The sequence below is a fragment of the Chiloscyllium plagiosum genome, chromosome 9, assembly GCF_004010195.1.
Source record: "Chiloscyllium plagiosum isolate BGI_BamShark_2017 chromosome 9, ASM401019v2, whole genome shotgun sequence".
NCBI classification, from domain to species: domain Eukaryota; kingdom Metazoa; phylum Chordata; class Chondrichthyes; order Orectolobiformes; family Hemiscylliidae; genus Chiloscyllium; species Chiloscyllium plagiosum.
Window position 1 is genome coordinate 68,932,217 of NC_057718.1, and position 19,882 is coordinate 68,952,098.

Consider the following 19,882-nt stretch of genomic DNA (forward strand, 5'->3'; position numbering starts at 1 on the left):
GGAAGAGATGCGGTGGGGGGCATCGTCGACCACGTCGGGGGGGAAATTGCGGTCCTTGGAGAAGGAGGCCATCTGTGTTGTACGTATTTTGAACTGGTCCTCCTGGGAGCAGATGCGGCGGAGTCGAAGGAATTGGGAGAATGGGATGGCGTTTTTACAGGGGGCAGGATGGGAGGAGGTGTAGTCCAGGTAGCTGTGGGAGTCGGTCGGTTTGTAATAGATGTCCGTGTTGATTCGGTCACCTGAGATAGAAATAGAAAGGTCGAGGAAGGGGAGGGAGGAATCTGAGACTGTCCAGGTGAATTTGAGGTCGGGGTGGAAGGTGTTGGTGAAGTGGATGAACTGTTCAACCTCCTCGTTGCACGAGGAGCACGAGGCGGCGCCGATACAGTCATCGATGTAGCGGAGGAAAAGGTGGGGGGTGGGGCCAGTGTAGTTGCGGAAGATGGACTGTTCCACATATAAGATTCATAGAGTCTTACAGCATAGAAACAATCCTTTTACCGAACCACGTCATTGCTGAATAACAAACACCAAACTATACTTATCCCATTTACCTGCACTTTAGTCCATTGCCTACGAGGCTCTGACATTTTAAGTGCTCATCTAGATGCTTCATAAATACTGCGTGAGTAAGAGCCTCCACCACCTATCCGGCAGCACCTTCCATATTTCTGCCATACTTCTACAATATTTTTCACACATTTCCTTGAAATGAATTATTCCTCACCTAAGGTTTATGCCCTCTGGTCTTAGATGTATCTGCCATGAGGAAAATATTTTGTCTGGGCCTCTCATAATTTTGTATATTTCAATCAGATCACTCCTCTGCTCAAAGGAAAGTAAAGCCAGCCTTTTATCCCAGGCAACATCCTGGTGAATCTCCTCTTCACCCTCTCCAGTGCAATAGCATCCTTCCAATAGTGTGGTGACCAGGGCTACATGCAGAGTTCCAGCTATGGCCTAACCAATGTTTTATAAAGCATATTGTTCTCATATTCTGCGTTTAGAGTGTGGTGCTGGAAAAACACAGCAGGTCAGGCAGCATCCAAGGAGCAAGATTCATATGATGAAGGGTTTATGCCTGAAACGTCGATTCTTCTCCTCCTCCTCAGATGCTGCCTGACCTGCTGTGCTTTTCCAGCACCACACTCTCAATTCTGATCTCCAGCATTTGTAGTCCTCACTTTCTCCTTGTCTTATATTCTGCGCCCTGGCTAATTGAAGACTAGCATCAGGTATTTCTTCTTCACCACCCTATCTACTTGTGTGCTGACACCTTCAGTGATCTATGAACTTGTATATCAACGTCCCTTTGTTCCTGAGTGGTTCCAAGAGGTCTACCAGTTACTGTGCATATCCCTCTCTTATTAGATCTCCCAAAATACATCACCTCACGCTTTCCAGGACTAGATACTCTGCCCAATTTAGCTATCAACGCTGCCAATTTTTGTGTCATCTGCAAACATATTAATTGTACCTTCTATATTCAAGTCTAAATTGTGAAGATGCATAACAAATAGCAAAGGTCTCAGCATTGATCCCTGTGATACATTGCTGGTCACAGGCTTCCGATCACAAAAATATTTCTTCACCATCACCCTGTTTGCAAGCCAATTTTGGATCCAGTTTGACAACCTGCCTTGGATCCCATGGGCTGTTACCTTTTGGACCAGCCTTTCATGTGAGACCATGTCAGGGGCCTCATTGAAGCACATGTGAACCACATCAATTGTACTAAGCTCATCAATATATTTAGTCATCTTCTCAAAAAACTCAATTAAATTTGTCAGAATCTCCCTCTAATAAATCTGTGCTGATGATCCCTGATCAATCCCTGCCTTTCTAAGATTAATCCTGTCCCTCAGAATTTTTCCAATAATTTCCCCCCTACTGATTTCAGACTAATTAGTCTGCAAATACCTGGCCCATCCCTGCTGCCCTTGAACAAAGACACCACATTACCTATCCTCCATTTTTTTGGCACTTCACCTGTGGCCAGCAAGGTATTAAATATATTCACCAGCACACCAGCAATCTCCTTCATTGCCTCCCATAGCAGCCTGGGACACATCTCATCCGGCCCAGGGGATTTCCTCACCTGCATGCCTGCTAAAACACTTAATACTTTGACTTTATTCATCTTAACATATCCTAGAACCTCACAATCCCAACTGAAATCCCTGTTTGCTATGTCATTCTCCTCTTTGAATGCAGATGAGAAGTATTGATGTAAGACTTCACCTCATGTCCACTGGCTCCACACACAGGCCCTTTTGTTCTTTGATAGATCCTGTTCTTTCCTGGTAACCCTCTTACTCTTAATATACTTATAAAAAGCCGTGATCCTACTTGCCAGAGATATTTTATGCTCCCTCTTTACCCTCCAAATTTCTATTTTAAGCAGCCTCCAATTTTGAAGAATCTCCCATATTTTTAATGTGCTGTACCTGATGCATGCTTCCTTCTGTTTCTTTATCAAATACATGATGTCTAGAATTTTGTGGGCTTGCTGCCTTTTCTCTTCACTCATTGAGGAACACAATGACCCTTGAATTCACTATATTACTTTGAGACTCCCACTTTCCAAATGTAAATTTGCCACCAAGTAGCTGCTCCCAGTTTATGTTTGCCAGATCTTGTCTCATGATATTGAAATTGACCTTCCCGCAGTTTAATCTTTTAACTCCTGCACTATCCTTATCCCTTTTCGTAATGAGATTGAAACTTCTAGAGTTATGGTTAATTTCCCAAAAATGCTTGCCCACTGAAACTTCAACCATTTGACTGGCTTCACTCCCTCGGCTTAGATCTAGCACTGTCCCATTTTTAGTAGGATTATCTGTGTATTGGCACATAAGACTCTCTTGGATACATTTTAAGAATTCCATCCTGTTTAATCCTTTCTCACCAAGGCACACCCAGTTAATGTTACAGAGTTGAAATCCCCTACAAATGTAACTCTGTTTCTCTCGTACCTCTCTGTGATTTCCCTACATACAGGCTCCTCTATCTCACTTTGATTATTGGCAAGGCTGTTGTATAATCCCGGCCAAGTATTCATGCTTTTTCTTGTTTCTAAGGTCTACCCCGCTGGTCTCATTTGAAGACCCTTCTATGACATCTTGATTATTTGCTTTCCTGATTACTAACATACTGTGATTCATGTACAAGGATACCCAGATCTATCTGCATCTCAGAGCTTTGCAACCTCTCGCCAGATAGATATTGTTTTTTATCCTTTCTCCCAAAATAGACAATTTCGCACTTCTGCACATTGTTCTCCATTTGTTTGATCTTTGCCTACTCATATAACCTATCTATATCACCTTGAAGTCTCCTTATGCCCTGTTCACAGCTCGCTTACCTACCTTTCTTTGTGTCACCAGCAAACTTAGCTACCATATCTTCAGTCTCAAATCATTTATGTAAGTTGAAACCTCAGCACCAACCCAGGTGGCACACTACTTATCCTGCCAACTTGAAAAAGACATTTATTCCTAATCTCTGTTTCTGCTTAACTGCAAATCTGTCCAAGCTAATACATTACTCCCTTCACCATGTGCTTTTAATTTCTGCATTAACTTTTGATATGGCACCTTAACAAATGCCTTCTAGAAATCTAAGTATAATGCATCCACTGGTTTCCCCCTACAGCACAAGTTATTTCTTCCAATTATTCCAGATGGTGCTTCACTGGCTGATATCACCCCTTAGTGATTCTAGCTCTAGTTTTCAGGTTACAAACTCCCTCACTAGAGGAAATAGTTTCTCCCTATCTTTCTTTAATCACCTTAAACATGCTTTCATTGCATCCAGCAGTGCTGTCAGTTGCTCATCTGATTGGCCAGCAGATCTTAGACTGGATGTTCACCTTGCAGGGCCCTTAAATGCTTTTGTCAGGCAGCGGAAGGTTAGACGGCTATTTGATCTTTTCAGAACCGTTTAAAATTGCCACAGCTAGTTGACACTGGCATTCCAGCCAAATGACTTTGCAATTAAATTCAGCCTACTGAATCTATCTGGCAACAGCCATCTACTTTCACTCAATACTAATTAGTTTTCCCTATAAGGAGGAAATGTCTGGTGGTCTTGAAGGTTTATTTAATTTCATTGATGATTTCATGGCTGTCAGGCACCAGTGAATACACTCAGAGTGTGGAGCTATTGAAGTAGATAATGTATTATCCTGTGTGAGGAAAACAGCTTGTTCATCCATTGAAAACATTTAAAGTTTTAGGGATTAACATCTCAGCAGTTCAATAGAATAGAGTCCTGCAATGCAATAATGTCCCACTGATTTTAACAGTGGCACCCAGAATTAAGCCAGAATTTCAGACAGTGTTCTGTGCTGCGTTTGAAGTTGTTCTGTTTGTCACAAGAAGCTCCATCAAGGCGGATTCCTCAGCTAATGCAGCAAATCATTTTTTCCACATGTGAAAGGATGGGCTCCAAGTTCTGCCGCGTGGTCTGTAGCAGGTTGTTGGTGGTGGTCATGTTCGATGACTTTGTACTAAAAGCTGTCCACAGGTTTCTTGGTTTAATGCCCATTTGCCTGTAAGTTCCACCTAGTATTTTTGGCTGGTGATGGCACACCTTTGTTATCACTATCACCATCATCCAACATATTGAGGGATTTGCACACCCTGCTAAAGTGAACTCAAAACATGATGAGGATTATGTTGCAGTGTGGGAGAGCGCAGAAAAAGTATAATATGACACACCATCTGCTGATTGTCAACCAGAATGTGTAGGCCAAGGAAGAAGAGAGGAGGATGATTAGATATGAAGAACTGGTGACTACAGCATCACTGTCTCCTCAGCAAATATGTTGGTCTTTCACTCGTGGCAGTTTCTCATCTTGCTGTTGTATTGCAATTCTTCCGACAAAAAATAAAGGAATATGGTCATGCGAATATTGAGAGATGTTTGAATAGTTGTTATGGGGCATGAGTTGTGGGAAGTTTGTTTACCAAGTTTATAAAAGTGAAGTTAAGGAACTCTATATTTTGATTGTCACAGATTTCAGTTAGTGGAGAATGGGAGTGATGTGAATTCAGCATTTAGTAGGGTTCTGAATGGTGCAGCTGTTAAGAGAAGCTATTTGACCATTTTAAGTCTGTCAGATCAACGATGTTTTAACCTGCTCTGCAGCAATATCCAAAGAGCCATTATACCTGCTCTCATCTCATTGGTAAACTGTTGCTCTACATCATTGTACCTAAAAGGTTCTGAACCGCTTAGGGGTTTTGGTGGAGCTTCCTTGTCATCTACCTCCAGTGCAATAGCAGTGACCATTGGTGCATGCTGTCTATCAATTCCTGACAAGTAATCCTGCATACGATGTCCATTCAGTTTGCAGCTACAGTGCACAATTTGTGATCACATGGTGCACATGCGCATACCTAATATAGGCCGCCTTGAACAGTAAGGTCATGCTAATTAATGGATTGACCACATTAATTTTGCACAGATTTTACATGCTATCCTCATTGCAATTAATGCACAAAGATTAACAACACACCCTCTTTCCTGTGCCCTTTCTCCTCTGGGAATCAATTTCTCTGAAAATGTCAAGCTTGAGAAATTTGTGTAATAGTATTCAATTTAGAAACTTTGCAAGATATTGTTAAATCTGTTTTACATGTAGCGTTGCTTCAACATGCTACAGAACAGTAAACCATAGCTTAGTGCACTCATGATCATACAATTCATTATCTGTTGCATCACACCAAACAGCAATAAGGACTCTTGTGGCTCGTTGAAAACAGTTTGCCTGCTTTGGTGATGAAAAAAAATCAAAAGATGATGGCTATAAAAATAATTTTAACTAACATTTCTTGTCTACATGAAAATGATGCCATTTCATTGTTTTGGAATCATGTTTTTTGCCCTTAGGTTTTGTACAGCCAGCTGGGGAGCTTGGGAATGGCTGTTAAGAAGACAGTAGTGGAGCGTTTTGTGGAATTTTACAAGACAATGTGGTCATTAAATGGACATAATTTAAGCAAGATCTTCACAGGAAGTCGTGCAAAAGAAGGAAAAACGAAGGTAAAAGAAATAGCATGCACTTATAGTATTTGCAAAACCCTATTTGAAAATATCCAACTGGATGGTGATGCCATGGGATCTTGCTTCACCCAGCTCTTTTCAATGACATCTTTGAGTTCGATGAAAAATGGGTCTTCAATGGAATGACAACTAGCTTCCTATTCCTTGCATATTTCCAATGTGTTGATATATTTTCTGTATTTGAATCTGTAGTTGCATATATGAGTTTGTTTACAAGTCTTAAATGGGATCATACAGGTTTATCCTGTGCTCAGATTCACGTTTGAAGTTAAATATGGTTTTGTAAATGTTCAATTACACTATAATACTGAGTGCACAAAGAATTATTTTGTCAGCAAATTCAAGACTGTCAGTCTGGCTGTACAGACTGAGCTTGGGAAGAATTAATGTGTGTACAGTTTTTTTCATTACAGTACAAGAAAAAAGAGCCAGAAATCCTACTTCTGCTCAATGTCCAGTGAACCTTAATGCAAAATTTTCATATTTATCGAAGGTCAGAACCCACATGACACCAGGCTAGAGTCCAACAGGTTTATTTGAAATCACAAGCTTTCGGAGCACTGCTCCTATGTCAGGTGTAGCAAAAATAAGCACACAGGCACAGAATTTATAGGCAGAGAGATCAAAAGATCATGCAAATGGTGTGAGTGGCGAAATAGTAAGTCCCTGCAGGTGATCAAGAGTGTTCTACAGCGTGAGTAAAGTGTCAACAGCTGAATAGCAAGTGAAGGGATGATCTATGATCTGATTAATTGAAGCAGAGAGATAATTACAAAAATTAAAAATTAGATGATGTAGGAGACAAACCAAATAGCTGGGATAACATGATAGGTATAACAGTCATATACCAAGGGTTTAACTAAAGTAACATGTAATCCAAAATTGTATAAACTAATTAAGGTAGAGAGATCATAACAAGTTATCAAGGTGATGGTGTCAAAACAGGACAGTAAGGAACCTTTTACAGATACAGAACAGTATGGTGGGGTTACCTGTAGTATGACGTGAACCCAAGATCACAGTTGAGGCCATCTTCATGGGTACGGAGCTTGGCTCAGTGATTCTGCATTATTGTGTATCTTTAAGGCTGCCTTAGAAGAGGCTTACCCAAAGATCAGAGGCTGAATGTCCTTGATTGCTAAAGAGTTCCCTGACTGGAAGGCAACATTCCTGTCTGGCGATTGTTGCACAGTGTCCATTCATCTGTTGTTGTAGCATTTGCTTGGCCGTGCCAAGATAACATGTCTCGGAGCATCCTTGCCTGCAGCATATGAGATAGACAACATTGGCCAAGTCACATGAGAATCTGCTGTGTATGTGGTGTGTGGGGTGGTGTTCCCACATGTGATGGTAGTATGCATGTTGATGATCTGGTATGTCCTGCAGAGGTTGCCATGGCAGGGTTGTGTGGTGTTGTTGTTAATATTGCCCTGTGATTATCTCTCTGCCTCAGTTAGTCAGATCATAGGTTATCCCTTCACTTGCTATTCAGCTGTTTAGACCTTACTCTCACCGTCTGGCACTTTTGAATCACCTTCAGAGACTTGGTATTTAGCCTGTCGACACTCACGCACACCATTTGCATGATCTTTTGATCTCTCTGCCTATAAGTTTTGTGCCTGTGTGCTTCTTATCAGTTCACTTGATGAAGGAGCAGTGCACTGAAAGCTTGTGATTTCAAATAAATCTGTTGGACTATAACCTCGTGCTATGTGACTTCTGATGTTGTACACCCCAGTGGTGGCACCTCCACACATTTATGTGGCCAGCAAAATAGAATGAAACTGCCCTAAAATGTAAAGTCTCTGTAGTCTTATTAGCATGTTGTGCTGCTCCCTCATTAGAGATTAATGTCTGGTGATATTTTAACCTGAGGTTCACCACACATCAAGCAAGGAGAGAAGTGTAGATATAACCTCAACTGATGTGAGAATTGAACCCATGCTGTTACGACTCTGCATTGCAACCCAGTCATCCAGTTAACTGACCCATTTCCTCATATCTGAGTAACCAACTTACATTTGTTATTCTACACTTACATGAAGAAATTAGAAGGGGATGGTAACGTCATTGGGGATGTACTATAAGCCCCCAATAAGTCAACGGGAAATAGAGGAACAAATATGCCGGGAGACTGGGGAGACTTGCAGCAGCAATAGGGTTATCATAGTAAAGGGTTTTAATTTTCCTAACATAGACTGGGACTGCCAAAGAGGCTTAGATGGGGTGGAATTTGTTAAGTGTGTTCAGGAAAGTTTCCTAAATCCATATATAGAGGGCCCTACTTGGGAAGGGCAAAACTTAACCTACTCTTGGGGAATAGGCCAGAACATGTGACAGTGGGGGAGCACCTTGGGACCAGTGACCATAGTTCTGTTAATTTTAAAGTAGTTATGGAGAGGGATAAAACTGGTCCGCAAGTTCAAGTTCTAAATTGAGGCAAGGTGAATTTTGATTGATTTAGACAGGAGCTTGCAAGGGTTGATTGAAGTAGTTTGTTTGCATGTGGGAGCCATTTAAAATGAGATAGCTAGAGTTCAAGGTCTATATATTCATGTGAGGGAGAAAGACAAGGTTGATAGGAATAGGGAACCCTGGATGATGAGAGATGTTGAGGCTTTGACCAGAAAAAAGAAGAAAGCATGTCTTAGGTACAGGCAGCTGGGTCTTCATCAGCTGGGGAAGTGGGCCAAGAAATGGCAAATGGAGTTTAATATTGATAAGTGTGAGGCCTTGCATTTTGGAAAGTTAAATAAAGGTAGGAGTTTCATGGAAAATGGTAGGGCCTTAAGGAGTGTAGTGGAAATGAGGGACCTTGGAGTTGAGGTGCATGGTTCTCTGAAAGTGGAGACACAAGTCGACAGGGCATTGAAGAAGTCTTTTGGCACACTGGCTTTCATTAGTCAAGACACTGAGTATAGAATTTGGGAAGTTATGTTGCAGTTGCATTGAACATTGGTGAGGCCGCACTTGGACTATTGTGTTCAGTTTGGTCATCTTGCTCTTGGAAGGATGACATTAAACTGGAAAGAGTATAGAAGAAATTTAGAAGGATGTTGCGAGGACTCTGAGTTATAAGGAGATGTTGGACAAGTTAGGAATTTTTCTTTTAGAACGTAGGAGACTGAGGGGGGAATCTCCTGGGAGTGTATAAGATCATGAGAGGCATGAATGCACTCAGTCCTCTTCCCGTGCTCTGGGACTCTATGACATGAAGAATTCCACTCCAGTGATTTCAGGAGTACAACCAGCACCCATTAAATCACGCCTGAGAAAATTCACTTCTTCAGAGGAATTGGAGAAGTTATTGAAGGAATTCATCAGGCCAGTTGTGGAACTCAGCATTCATGTACAAACATCACTGATTGTCTTGCTTCGCTGCCCCTGCTCTGCCATGCTGCAGCTTAATTCAGAAGTGAATAAAAAGCAACCTCCTTTGGAAAAAAAGGGAAAAACATTGGAATCTTGAAATTTCAAGCCACAGATGGTGATCATTTGGCCTATTATTGTCAGTGGCAACTCCTTGAGTAAATTGTCCAAGCAGATCTAATTCTCCCAGTTCCCATAGCCTTCCAAACTTTTCCTTTGTAGTCACCTATATTTAACTTATTTTCATTTTGAAAGTTTATATTAAATGTGCATTCAACAGACATTCAAATCTAGATCACAATATGCCTTTGGAATGAACAATCTAACCACCACGCCACCTCCTCTCCCTGGCCACCCTCCATTCTTTTGTCAGATGGTATTGACATCATCTGTTTACTACAAGAATTCTTCTAGATTAAAAGCTGGAGAAATTGGAATTGGACTAAGGAACAGAAAATTCAATTAAAATTTCAACAGATAAATAATTTCAGCTGATAAAAGAATGTTTTGATTAGAAAAATATAAAGAACTGCAGATGCTGGAGGTCTGAAACAAAAACAGAAATTTCTAGTGAATTTCAGGATCTCTGGCAGTATCTGTCAGATTTGAAATATTATCTCTACTTGCTTCTCAAGATATATTTTGAATTTCTATTAAGTTAGTTGTTACTCGAACAACAGCCTCTGCCAAAAATTATGTAATCGCTATCGGGTGGTCTTATTGACTGCTTTGATTTGAACACCTTTATATTCATTTTTATTTCATATAATGTTTCCTATGTCCAGAATCACTTTGAGAATAGAAAGAATTTCAGACTTACTGATGTTCTCCAGTACATTTTTTGTTTCAGATCTCCAGCAACTGCAGTTCATTGTTTTATTTAATGAAAGCTTATAGCATTATAGAATATATAATAAAATTGGTTCTGATGAGTTATGAGGGGCTAGGTAAGAATGTGAATTGAATCCGATTGACTGGACAAAAATGAAGGTATAGCGCATGGGCATGTATAATCTTAGTGACCTTTCCTGACCTGGTCAAATCGTAGAACTGCTTGCAGCACTGAATCCATCTCTTCAGGATCACACTCCTGATTTTGACCTTCTCTGGAATCTCCAGACCACCTTATTAATGGTTGCACCAGACTTCATTTTGCCACTGTTAGGGCAACACTGCCCTCCTGCGCTTTATTGCTCCTTTAAGTCCCCCGTTAAATAGAACCAGTCTGACTCAAGATTGGGATGCACTCAGACTCTAACCTCAAACTTTTAATGCATTGTTTGAGCTGAGATGTCACCTTTTTTTATAAACCCTTAAGTTATCTCGAGAATGTGATTTGAAAGAAGTTCTGGGATTTACATATTAATAAACCAAAAGATGAAAGACTTAACAGCAGTCTAGGTTTGTTCAATAAAGCGTATCTGTTGCATGCATGACACTGTGGTTTTTTGCTATAAATTCTATGTCTTATGATCCTGCACCACAGTACTTGATGAAGGAGCAGCGCTCTGAAAGCTAGTACTTCCAAATAAACCTGTTGGACTATAACCTGGTGTTGTATGATTTTTAACTTTATTGCTCCTAGCAGTGTGTGCAGAGACACATTAGATAATCTGAGAGGAAATTCACATGCTGGAGAGGGGGAAACCCCTACTCCAATATTGCATAGATTTTTCTGCATGAACTTGAGCAGACAGGCACAATGCTTTTCTCAATCAAAAGATGATGCCTCCAATCGTACAACAAATATTTGTGATAAGATCCTATGAGTTTTGGATTGAGCTAAGGAACTACCACTTAAGTCAAGCTGCCACCTTAATAGTTGAGCAGTGTGAAACTTGAATTAAAATGGAACTGTTGCTATGAACTCCATTAATTAAGTGCTTGTTTTTGTTCAGGTAAAAGATGGAGCACGTTCTGTATCCCGAACAATCCAGGCCAATTTCTTTGGAGCTAAACAAGAAGCTATTGATTTGCTCCTCGTGGGGGATTTTTATAGTGAGGATTATGCAGATAAGGCAAGGGTGTTGATGGACAGCAGTGCACTTTTCAGTAAGTAGACGTGTTCATGACACATTCGTCACAATGTTTCCTACAATAACCTTTCTGTACCAGGAATTTAAGGTTGTTAAATTTAAGGTTGTTATATTTATAAGGCTTATCTTCTCTTCTGGTTTCTTCAGTCATGATGGTGTACTGTGGTTTAAAGAGCAATGTATAATACAAAATGACAAATTCTAGTTGTTCTGTTGTCCAACAGCACCTCCTGGGATTTTGGAAGCTATGTGTGAGCGACAGATAGAGTACACTAATGTCAAGAGCACTCGCGTCAGCATTGGCACATGGAACGTAAATGGTGGTAAACAGTTCAGAAGCAACATGCTGAGTACTGCTGAACTTAGTAGTTGGTTACTTGATGCTTTCAAACAGAACAAAACATCCAAATTCCAGGGTAAGCTGAGGAACATGATTTTTAATGCTTCGCTGAATACATTGTTATTCTGAACTCTTCGTCCACAGAGTGAATGATGCATTTCATTTAAGTTGCCAGTTGTAAATACTCTGCTAACTACTTAATATACTGGAATAATGGTTATGCTATCAGAAATTTCAGTGACTGCATTGAGATGGAGAAAAGCCCCATAACGCAGGATTTGCTGGCACAGAATCATATGCTGAAATACCACAAAGACCTGAACAACAAATCAGAATAACTTTATCTCTACAACATTAACGAGAACGAAAAACGATTTAAGACACAGATGATGTTATTTTCTGAGTAGTCGTAAATCTCTGGATCTCTCATCCCCAGAAGGCAGTGGTGGCGGGATCATTGAATATTTTTAATGTAGAAGTAGATTTTTGACTAACAAATGAGCCAGTGGTTATGGTTGGGGGCTCCACAATCAGATCAGCCGTGATTTTATTGAATGTTCGAACAGGCTGCAGAGGTGAAATGATTGTTCTTGCTGCTAAATGTTAGATTATTACCATGCTACAACATATTGAGCTCCAATGCATTTTTAAATGAAGCAATAAGATTTCAACAGCAAATCTCCATTGGTGATTTCCTAATTTATATCATTTTAGGGAGGTAAGGGCTACTTTGGATAAAAGCAAATTACTGTGGATGTTGGAATCTGAAACCAAAAGAGAAAATGCTGGAAAATCTCAGCAGGTCTGGCAGCATCTGTAAGGAGAGAAAAGAGCTGACGTTTCGAGTCTAACTGACCCTTTATCAAAGCTAAAAAATGGGAGAAATAAGGAGGTATTTATACTAGACTGAAAGAGGGTGAGTCATGGCTCCAGAAGCAAAGGTAATAATAAAGAGGTGATAGTGACAGTGCATAGAGAGATTAAAAGAGAAAATGCTGGAAAATATCAGCAGGTCTGGCAGCATCTGTAAGGAGAGAAAAGAGCTGACGTTTCGAGTCTAACTGACCCTTTGTCAAAGCTAAAAAATGGGAGAAATAAGGAGGTATTTATACTAGGCTGAAAGAGGGTGAGTCATGGCTCCAGAAGCAAAGGTAACAATAAAGAGGTGATAGTGACAGTGCATAGAGAGATTATAGGGAGGTTAGGAGCTGTGAATGACCAAGGCTGAAGCCGGTGCTGTGTGAAAAAATATGTGGGGTTTGGGGGAATGGGTGAAGCAGAGGCAAAATGGAAAACAGGGGAGAAGGGGAGCAAAGGGTAGCAAATACCTCCCTATTTCTCCCTTTTTTTAGCTTTGACAAAGGGTCAGTTTGACTCGAAACGTCAGTCTTTTCTCTCCTTACAGATGCTGCCAGACCTGCTGATATTTTCCAGCATTTTCTCTTTTGGTTAAGGGCTACTTTGAATATCGCCATAATAATTGGAGGGAAAAAGTGAAGTTGCCCATTACTGCACTTTATTTTAGGAATGTTCCATCACCAGGTTGAAAAGAAATCACATGTCGGAAATATGAATTCAAAGATTAAGAGCAGAAGTAGCCCATTCATCCCTCTACAAACCAATAAGGTTATGGGTAAGATCAAATGACTGCAGATGCTGAAATTTGAACTGAAAACAAAATGCTGGAGATCACAGAAGGACAGACAGCATCCATGGAGAGAAAGCAAGCTAATGTTTCGAGCCTAAATGACGACTTCAGAGCTTGCTTTCTCTCCATGGATGCTGTCTGTCCTTCTGTGATCCCCAGCAAGTTTGAATTTTAAGGTCATATCCTGTTTGTACTCCCAATTCCATCTACTGCTGATAACTTTTGATTCCCCGACCTAACAAGAATCTATTCACGTCCATCTTAAAATATTCAGTGACCCTATCTCTACTACTTTGAGGCAGACAGTCTTAAAGTTGCACAAACCTCCAAAAATAAAATTCCTCATTTCTGATCCTAAGATGACACTTAATTTTAAGATTGCCCCTAATTCTGAACTGACCCACAATGGTAGAAATCCTTTCAACATTCACCTTGTCAAGATCATTGAAGACCTTATAAAATTCAAATTACCCTCTCTCTTTTAAATTCTGGTGAATGGAACTCCAGCCTATTCAATCTTTCATCAAAAGAATACCTGTTCAGTCTCGATATCAATCCAGTAAACCTCTTGTGGATTGCCTTCTTTAAACAAAGAGACCAAAATTGTGCAGACTCATCATGCAGAGGGTGGTACTTATACAGAACAAGTTGCCACAGGAGGTGATGGAGGTGAGTAGAATGTAACATCAGAAATGACAGCCAGACTACTGAGACCCCTCGGAATCCTAGTAGCACACAAACCCACCAACACTCTCAAACAAAAACTAACAAACTTAAAAGACCCAGTACAACCCAGGGACAAAACCAATGTAATCTATAAAATTCCATGCAAGGACTGCCACAAACACTACGTAGGACAAACAGGAAGAAAGTTAGCCACCAGGATAAATGAACACCAGCTAGCCACAAAAAGACATGACCCCCTCTCCCTCATAGCCCTACACACGGATGAAAAAAAACACCATTTCGACTGGGACAACACATCTATCCTGGGACAGGCTAAGTAAAGACATGCCAGAGAATTCCTAGAGGCCTGGCACTCCAACCACAACACCATAAGCAAGCACATAGATCTAGATATCATCTATCAACCCCTCAGAAAACGAACAGGAAATGACATCACCACAAACCCCAGGAACCCCATCCAGGAGAAAGATATAAATAGAAAGCAGGAGACAACAGCTTCGCTTCACTTGGAGGTCGCCACTGATGATGTTACCTAGCCAGGTAATGAAACGTCTGGATATCAAACCTATAGCTCAGTGAGGAAACCTACACCCTAAACCTCAACCTGAGCTATAAACCTTCACAAACCTTGAGAATGTAACATTTAAAAGGCATCTGGATGGGTAGATGAATAGGAATGATTCAGAGGGATATGGGGCAAATTGGACTGGATCAGTTTAGGAGATCTGGTCGACATGAGTTGGACCAAAGGGTCTGTTTCTGTGCTGTAAAACTCTCTATGTGATATCTCCAATACACTGTATCCAGGGGCGGCACGGTGACACAGTGGTTAGCACAGCTGCCTCACAGCGCCAGAGATCTGGGTTCAATTCCCGCCTCAGGCGATTGTCTGTGTGGAGTTTGCACGTTCTCCCTGTGTCTGCGTGGGTTTCCTCCGGGTGCTCCGGTTTCCTCCCACAGTCCAAAAACGTGCAGGTCAGGTGAATTGGCTATGGTAAATTGCCCGTAGAGTTAGGTGCAGGGGTAAATGTAGGGGAATGGGTCTGAGTGGGCGCGCTTCGGTGGGTCGGTGTGGACTTGTTGGGCCAAAGGGCCTGTTTCCACACTGTAAGTAATCTAATCTAATCTAATCTAATCTAATCTGACGCATTAACATTCTTGATTTTATATTCAAATTCTTTTCTATTAAAGGACAGTATTCCATCAGCCACCTTAATCAACCATGCCCTGGAAACCTAAGTACCTCTGCTCCTTGGAACTTGGCAGTCGTTCATATTTCAGATAATGATCTGCTTTTTTACTCTTCCTGCTGAAGTGAACAACTTCTCATTTTCTCACATCATGCTCCATTTGCCAGATTTTTGCTCACTCACTCAACCTGTCATGTCATGACATACTTTCCTACCTATCATTGCACCGCCTGCAAATTTAGCCACTTTCTCTTCAATTCCCTTATCAAATTCACTGATATGTATTGTAAAAGGTTGAGAGGCAAGTGCAGACCCTGCCAATCTGAAAAAGGTTTATAATCATTCTGTGTTGATTTTCCCTCTATTCTAGTATATTTCTCCTAATACTTTGTACAATCTTGTCAAAAGACTTATGTAATTCCAAGTTACAGTAGATCAATGGGATCCCCTTTTACTGCAGCACGTCACTCTTTCGAAGAATTCCAGTTTCCCTTTCATAAAGCTATGCTGATTCTTTCAAATTATCTTGAGGTTTTCCAAGTGCCCAATTATAACTTTCTCCTTAATGATTGGTTTCAATACTTACCATGTGACAGACATGAAGTTAATTGACTTACGGTTCCTGTTTTTGACCTTCCTTCCTTGAAGATTAGATTAGATTAGATTCCCTACTGTGTGGAAACAGGCCCTTCGGCACAACAAGTCCACATCGACCCTCCAAAGAGTAACCCACCCAGACCCTTTTCCCTACATTTACTCCTGACTAATGCACCTAACACTATGGACAATTTAGCATGGTCAATTCACCTAACCTGCACACCTTTTGGAATGTGGGAGGAAACTGGAGCACCCGGAGGAAACCCATGCAGACACAGAGAATGTGCAGACTCCACACATACAGTCCCCTGAGGCTGGAATTGAATCTGGGTCTCTGGCACTGTGAGGCAGCAGTGCTAACCACTGAGCCACTATGAGGGATTGTATTTGTTACTTAACGGGTTCCAAGACATTTTAGAAAACTAACAGCAGCACACCTATTACCTGTTACTAGCAACCTCTTTTAAGACCCTAAGCTAAGGATCTGGAGACTTACCAACCTGCACTCCATCAATTTACTGTACCAAAGCCATAGTATCGTATATACTTGAGTAACAGTCGATTTTATGTAAAAGTCGATCCCCTATATTTGGCCAAATAACCTGAGATTTTTCATATGTCTCATCTAAAGGTCAACCCTAGTTCTTCACAGATAACAGATTTACGAGTCAGTAAGCTGGCCATCACGTCCTGCTCCAGCCTTCCAGTCTACTGGTTGTTCTGCCCCGCACCCAGTCTTCCAGTCTGCTGGCTGTTGAGTTCCGCTCAGAGTTTTCAGAATTACCATAATCCGTTTTTTTTTTCTTTATTTGTTTAGAGATCAATTGGGCTTCTGCTAATGATACGGTATGAATTTTGATGGTCACAGTACAGGCCCTTTGGCCCTCAATGTTGTGCCAATCTGTGGAACCAATCTGAAGCCTGTCTATCCTACAGTATTCCATTTTCGTCCATATGTTTATCCAATGACCATTTAAATGCTCTTAAAGTTTGTGAGTCTACCACTGTTGCAGGCAGTGCATTCCACACCCCTGCTACTGTCTGAGTAAAGAAACTACCTCTGACATCTGTCCTATATTTATCACCCCTCAATTTAAAGCTATGTCCCTCATGCTAGCCATCACCATCTGAGGAAAAGGACTGTCACTGTGCACCCTATCTAACCTTCTGATTATCTTATATGTCTGAACTAAGTAACCTCTCAACCTTCTTCTCTCTATTGAAAACAGCTGCAAGTCCCTACTGTGCTGTAATGTTCTATGAAAATCAGTCCATCCAAAATAGTATTCATGTTACAGTCGACCCCATAAATTTAACCTTAAAAAGTTGTCAAAAAATTAGACTATTATTCGAGTATATACGGTAATTACAATATTACCAAGTTCCTCTCTTCCTTCAGCCTCCTGATTTACAAGTATTACTGGAATATTTTTGCAATTAAACATTACTAAAAGGGAGTAGAAATTGAAGCTTTTTGTCTTGTACTTGAACAAGAATGCACGAAACTAATTTGGAGTTTGCATACAATGAGAGAGGATGCTGATTGGTTGGGTCAGTAATTGGCATGGCAATCCAGCAAGACACTTAACAGTCAATCTTAATTCTCAGACCAGGCAAGTTGATATTGATTGCTTGGAAAAATGCCATGGCAATGCAGCAGAGTCAAGCTGTCACCATGACCTTCCTTTTGCCTACATCAAACAGTCCTGAGTATTGATGCATGTAGCTTTACACTACGAGCCTATTTGATGATCTTAATTTTGTTTTGACTGTAATCCTTAGCACAGTGCAGATCATTTAATTATGGTTTCTAATAGTAGAATTTAATAATGCATATATATTTGAGGGTTGTAAACATGGGCTGGTTAGAACAAAGAACAGTACAGCGCAGGAATAGGCCCTTTGACCTTCCAAGCTTGTGCCGACACATTTTGCCCTTCCATACTAAAACTATCTTCACATACAGGATTCATATCTTTTCATATTTGTCCAGGCGCTTCTTGAATGTTGCTATAGTATTTGCTTCCACCACCACCTCTGGCAGCGTGTTCCAGGCACTCCCCATCCTTTGACTGAAATACTTGCTTCTCACATCTCTTTTAAACTTCTCCCTCTGCACTTCTGTCCCCTAGTAATTGACCCCTCCAGCTGGGGGGAAAAAAAAGCTCATATTTTCCACCTTATCCATGCCATTCACAATCTTATAAATTTCTATTAGGTCACCCCTTAACCTCCTCCAAGACAAACCTAATCTATCCAATCTATCTTCATAGCTAAAATCCCCCATACCAAGCAACAACCTTGCACCCTCTCCAAAGCATCCTTCTGGTAGTGTAGTGACCAGAACTGAACTCAATATTCCAAGTGTGGCCTAACTAAAGTTTGATAAAACTTCAACATGACTTCTCTGTCCTCATACTCAAAGTCTTTTCCATGCCATAGGCCATTTTTATTACCTTATCCACCTGTGCTTCAGTGCTCTGTGGACCTGCACACCCATATCCCTCTGCATATCAATACTCATAAAGATCCTGCCATTCACTGTATAATTTCCACGTATAAAGTCATAGAGTCATAAAGATGTACAGCACAGAGACAGACCCTTCAGTCCAACTTGTCCATGCCAACCTAATCTAGTTCCACCTGCCAGCACCTGACCCATAACCCTCCAAACTCTTCCAATTCATATGCCCATCCAAATGCCTTTTAAATGTTGCAGTTGTACTAGCCTCCATCACTTCCTCTGGCAGCTCATTCCATACATGTACCACCCTCTGCATGAAAAGGTTGCCCCTTAGGTCTCTTTTATATCTTTCCCCTCTCACCCTAAATCTATGCCCTCTAGCTCTGGACTCCGCCACCCCAGGGAAGAGACTTTTGTCTATTTATCCTATCCATGTCCCTCTATAAGGTCACCCCTCAGCCTCCAATGCTGCAGGGAAAACAGCCCTAGCCTATTCAACCTCTCCCTATAGCTGAAATCCTCCAACCCTGGTATCATCCATGTAAATCTTTTATGAACATTTTCAAGTTTCACAACATCTTTCTGATAGGAAGGAGACCAGAATTGCACGCAATATTCCAACAGTGGTCTAACCAATGTCCAGTACAGCCACAACATGACCTCCCAACTCCTGTACTCAATACTCTGACCAATAAAAGAAAGCATACCAAAACCTTCTTCACTATCCTATCTACCTGCGACTCTACTTTCAAGGAACTATGAACCTGCACTCCAAGGTCTCTTTGTTCAGCAACACTGCCTAGGACCTTACCATTAAGTGTATAGGTCCTGCTAAGATTTGCTTTCTCAAAATGCAACACCTCACATTTATCTAAATTAAACTCCATCTGCCACTTCTCAGCCCATTGGCCCATCTGATCAAGATCCTGTTTTAATCTGAGATACTTGACCTTCCAAAAAGCATCACCTCACATTTGTCCAGATTAAGCTCCATCTGCTATTTCTGTGCCCATGCCTCCAACTATATCCTCTAACAATCCTCCTCACTATCTGCCTCTCCATCAATCTTTGTAATATCTGCATTAGACCAGCCATATTTTCTTCCAAATCATTTATGGAGACCACGAACAGCAGAGTTCCCAGCACTGATCCCTGTGGAACAGCACTAGTCACAGTCTTCCATTCCGAAAAGCATCCTTCCACCCCAAATCTGTCTCCTATGACTAAGCCAGTTCTGTATCCATCTTGGCAGCTCACTCCTGAAACCATGTGACTTCACCTTTTGTACCAGTCTGCCACGTGCGGCCTTGTCAAAGGCTTTACTGAAGTCCATGTAGATAATATCAATCACTTTTCCCTCATTAATCTTCTTCATCACCTTCTCAAAAAACTCGATCAAGTTCGTGAGGCGCAACCTCCCCGACACAAAATCATGCTGTCTATCGGTAATAAGTCAACTTATTTCTAAATTCTTATAGA

General features: G+C 41.0%; 1 protein-coding gene across 1 annotated transcript in view; it reads left to right on the forward strand.

Moving 5' to 3' along the window:
• LOC122553185 (synaptojanin-2-like) overlaps positions 1-19,882 on the forward strand; it is a 203,395-nt gene that overhangs the window by 132,851 nt on the left and 50,662 nt on the right. The window contains exons 10-12 of the mRNA XM_043696773.1: positions 5,899-6,051; positions 11,340-11,493; positions 11,702-11,893. Coding sequence (XP_043552708.1) covers positions 5,899-6,051; positions 11,340-11,493; positions 11,702-11,893 — 499 coding nt within the window. The remainder of the gene's footprint in view (positions 1-5,898; positions 6,052-11,339; positions 11,494-11,701; positions 11,894-19,882) is intronic.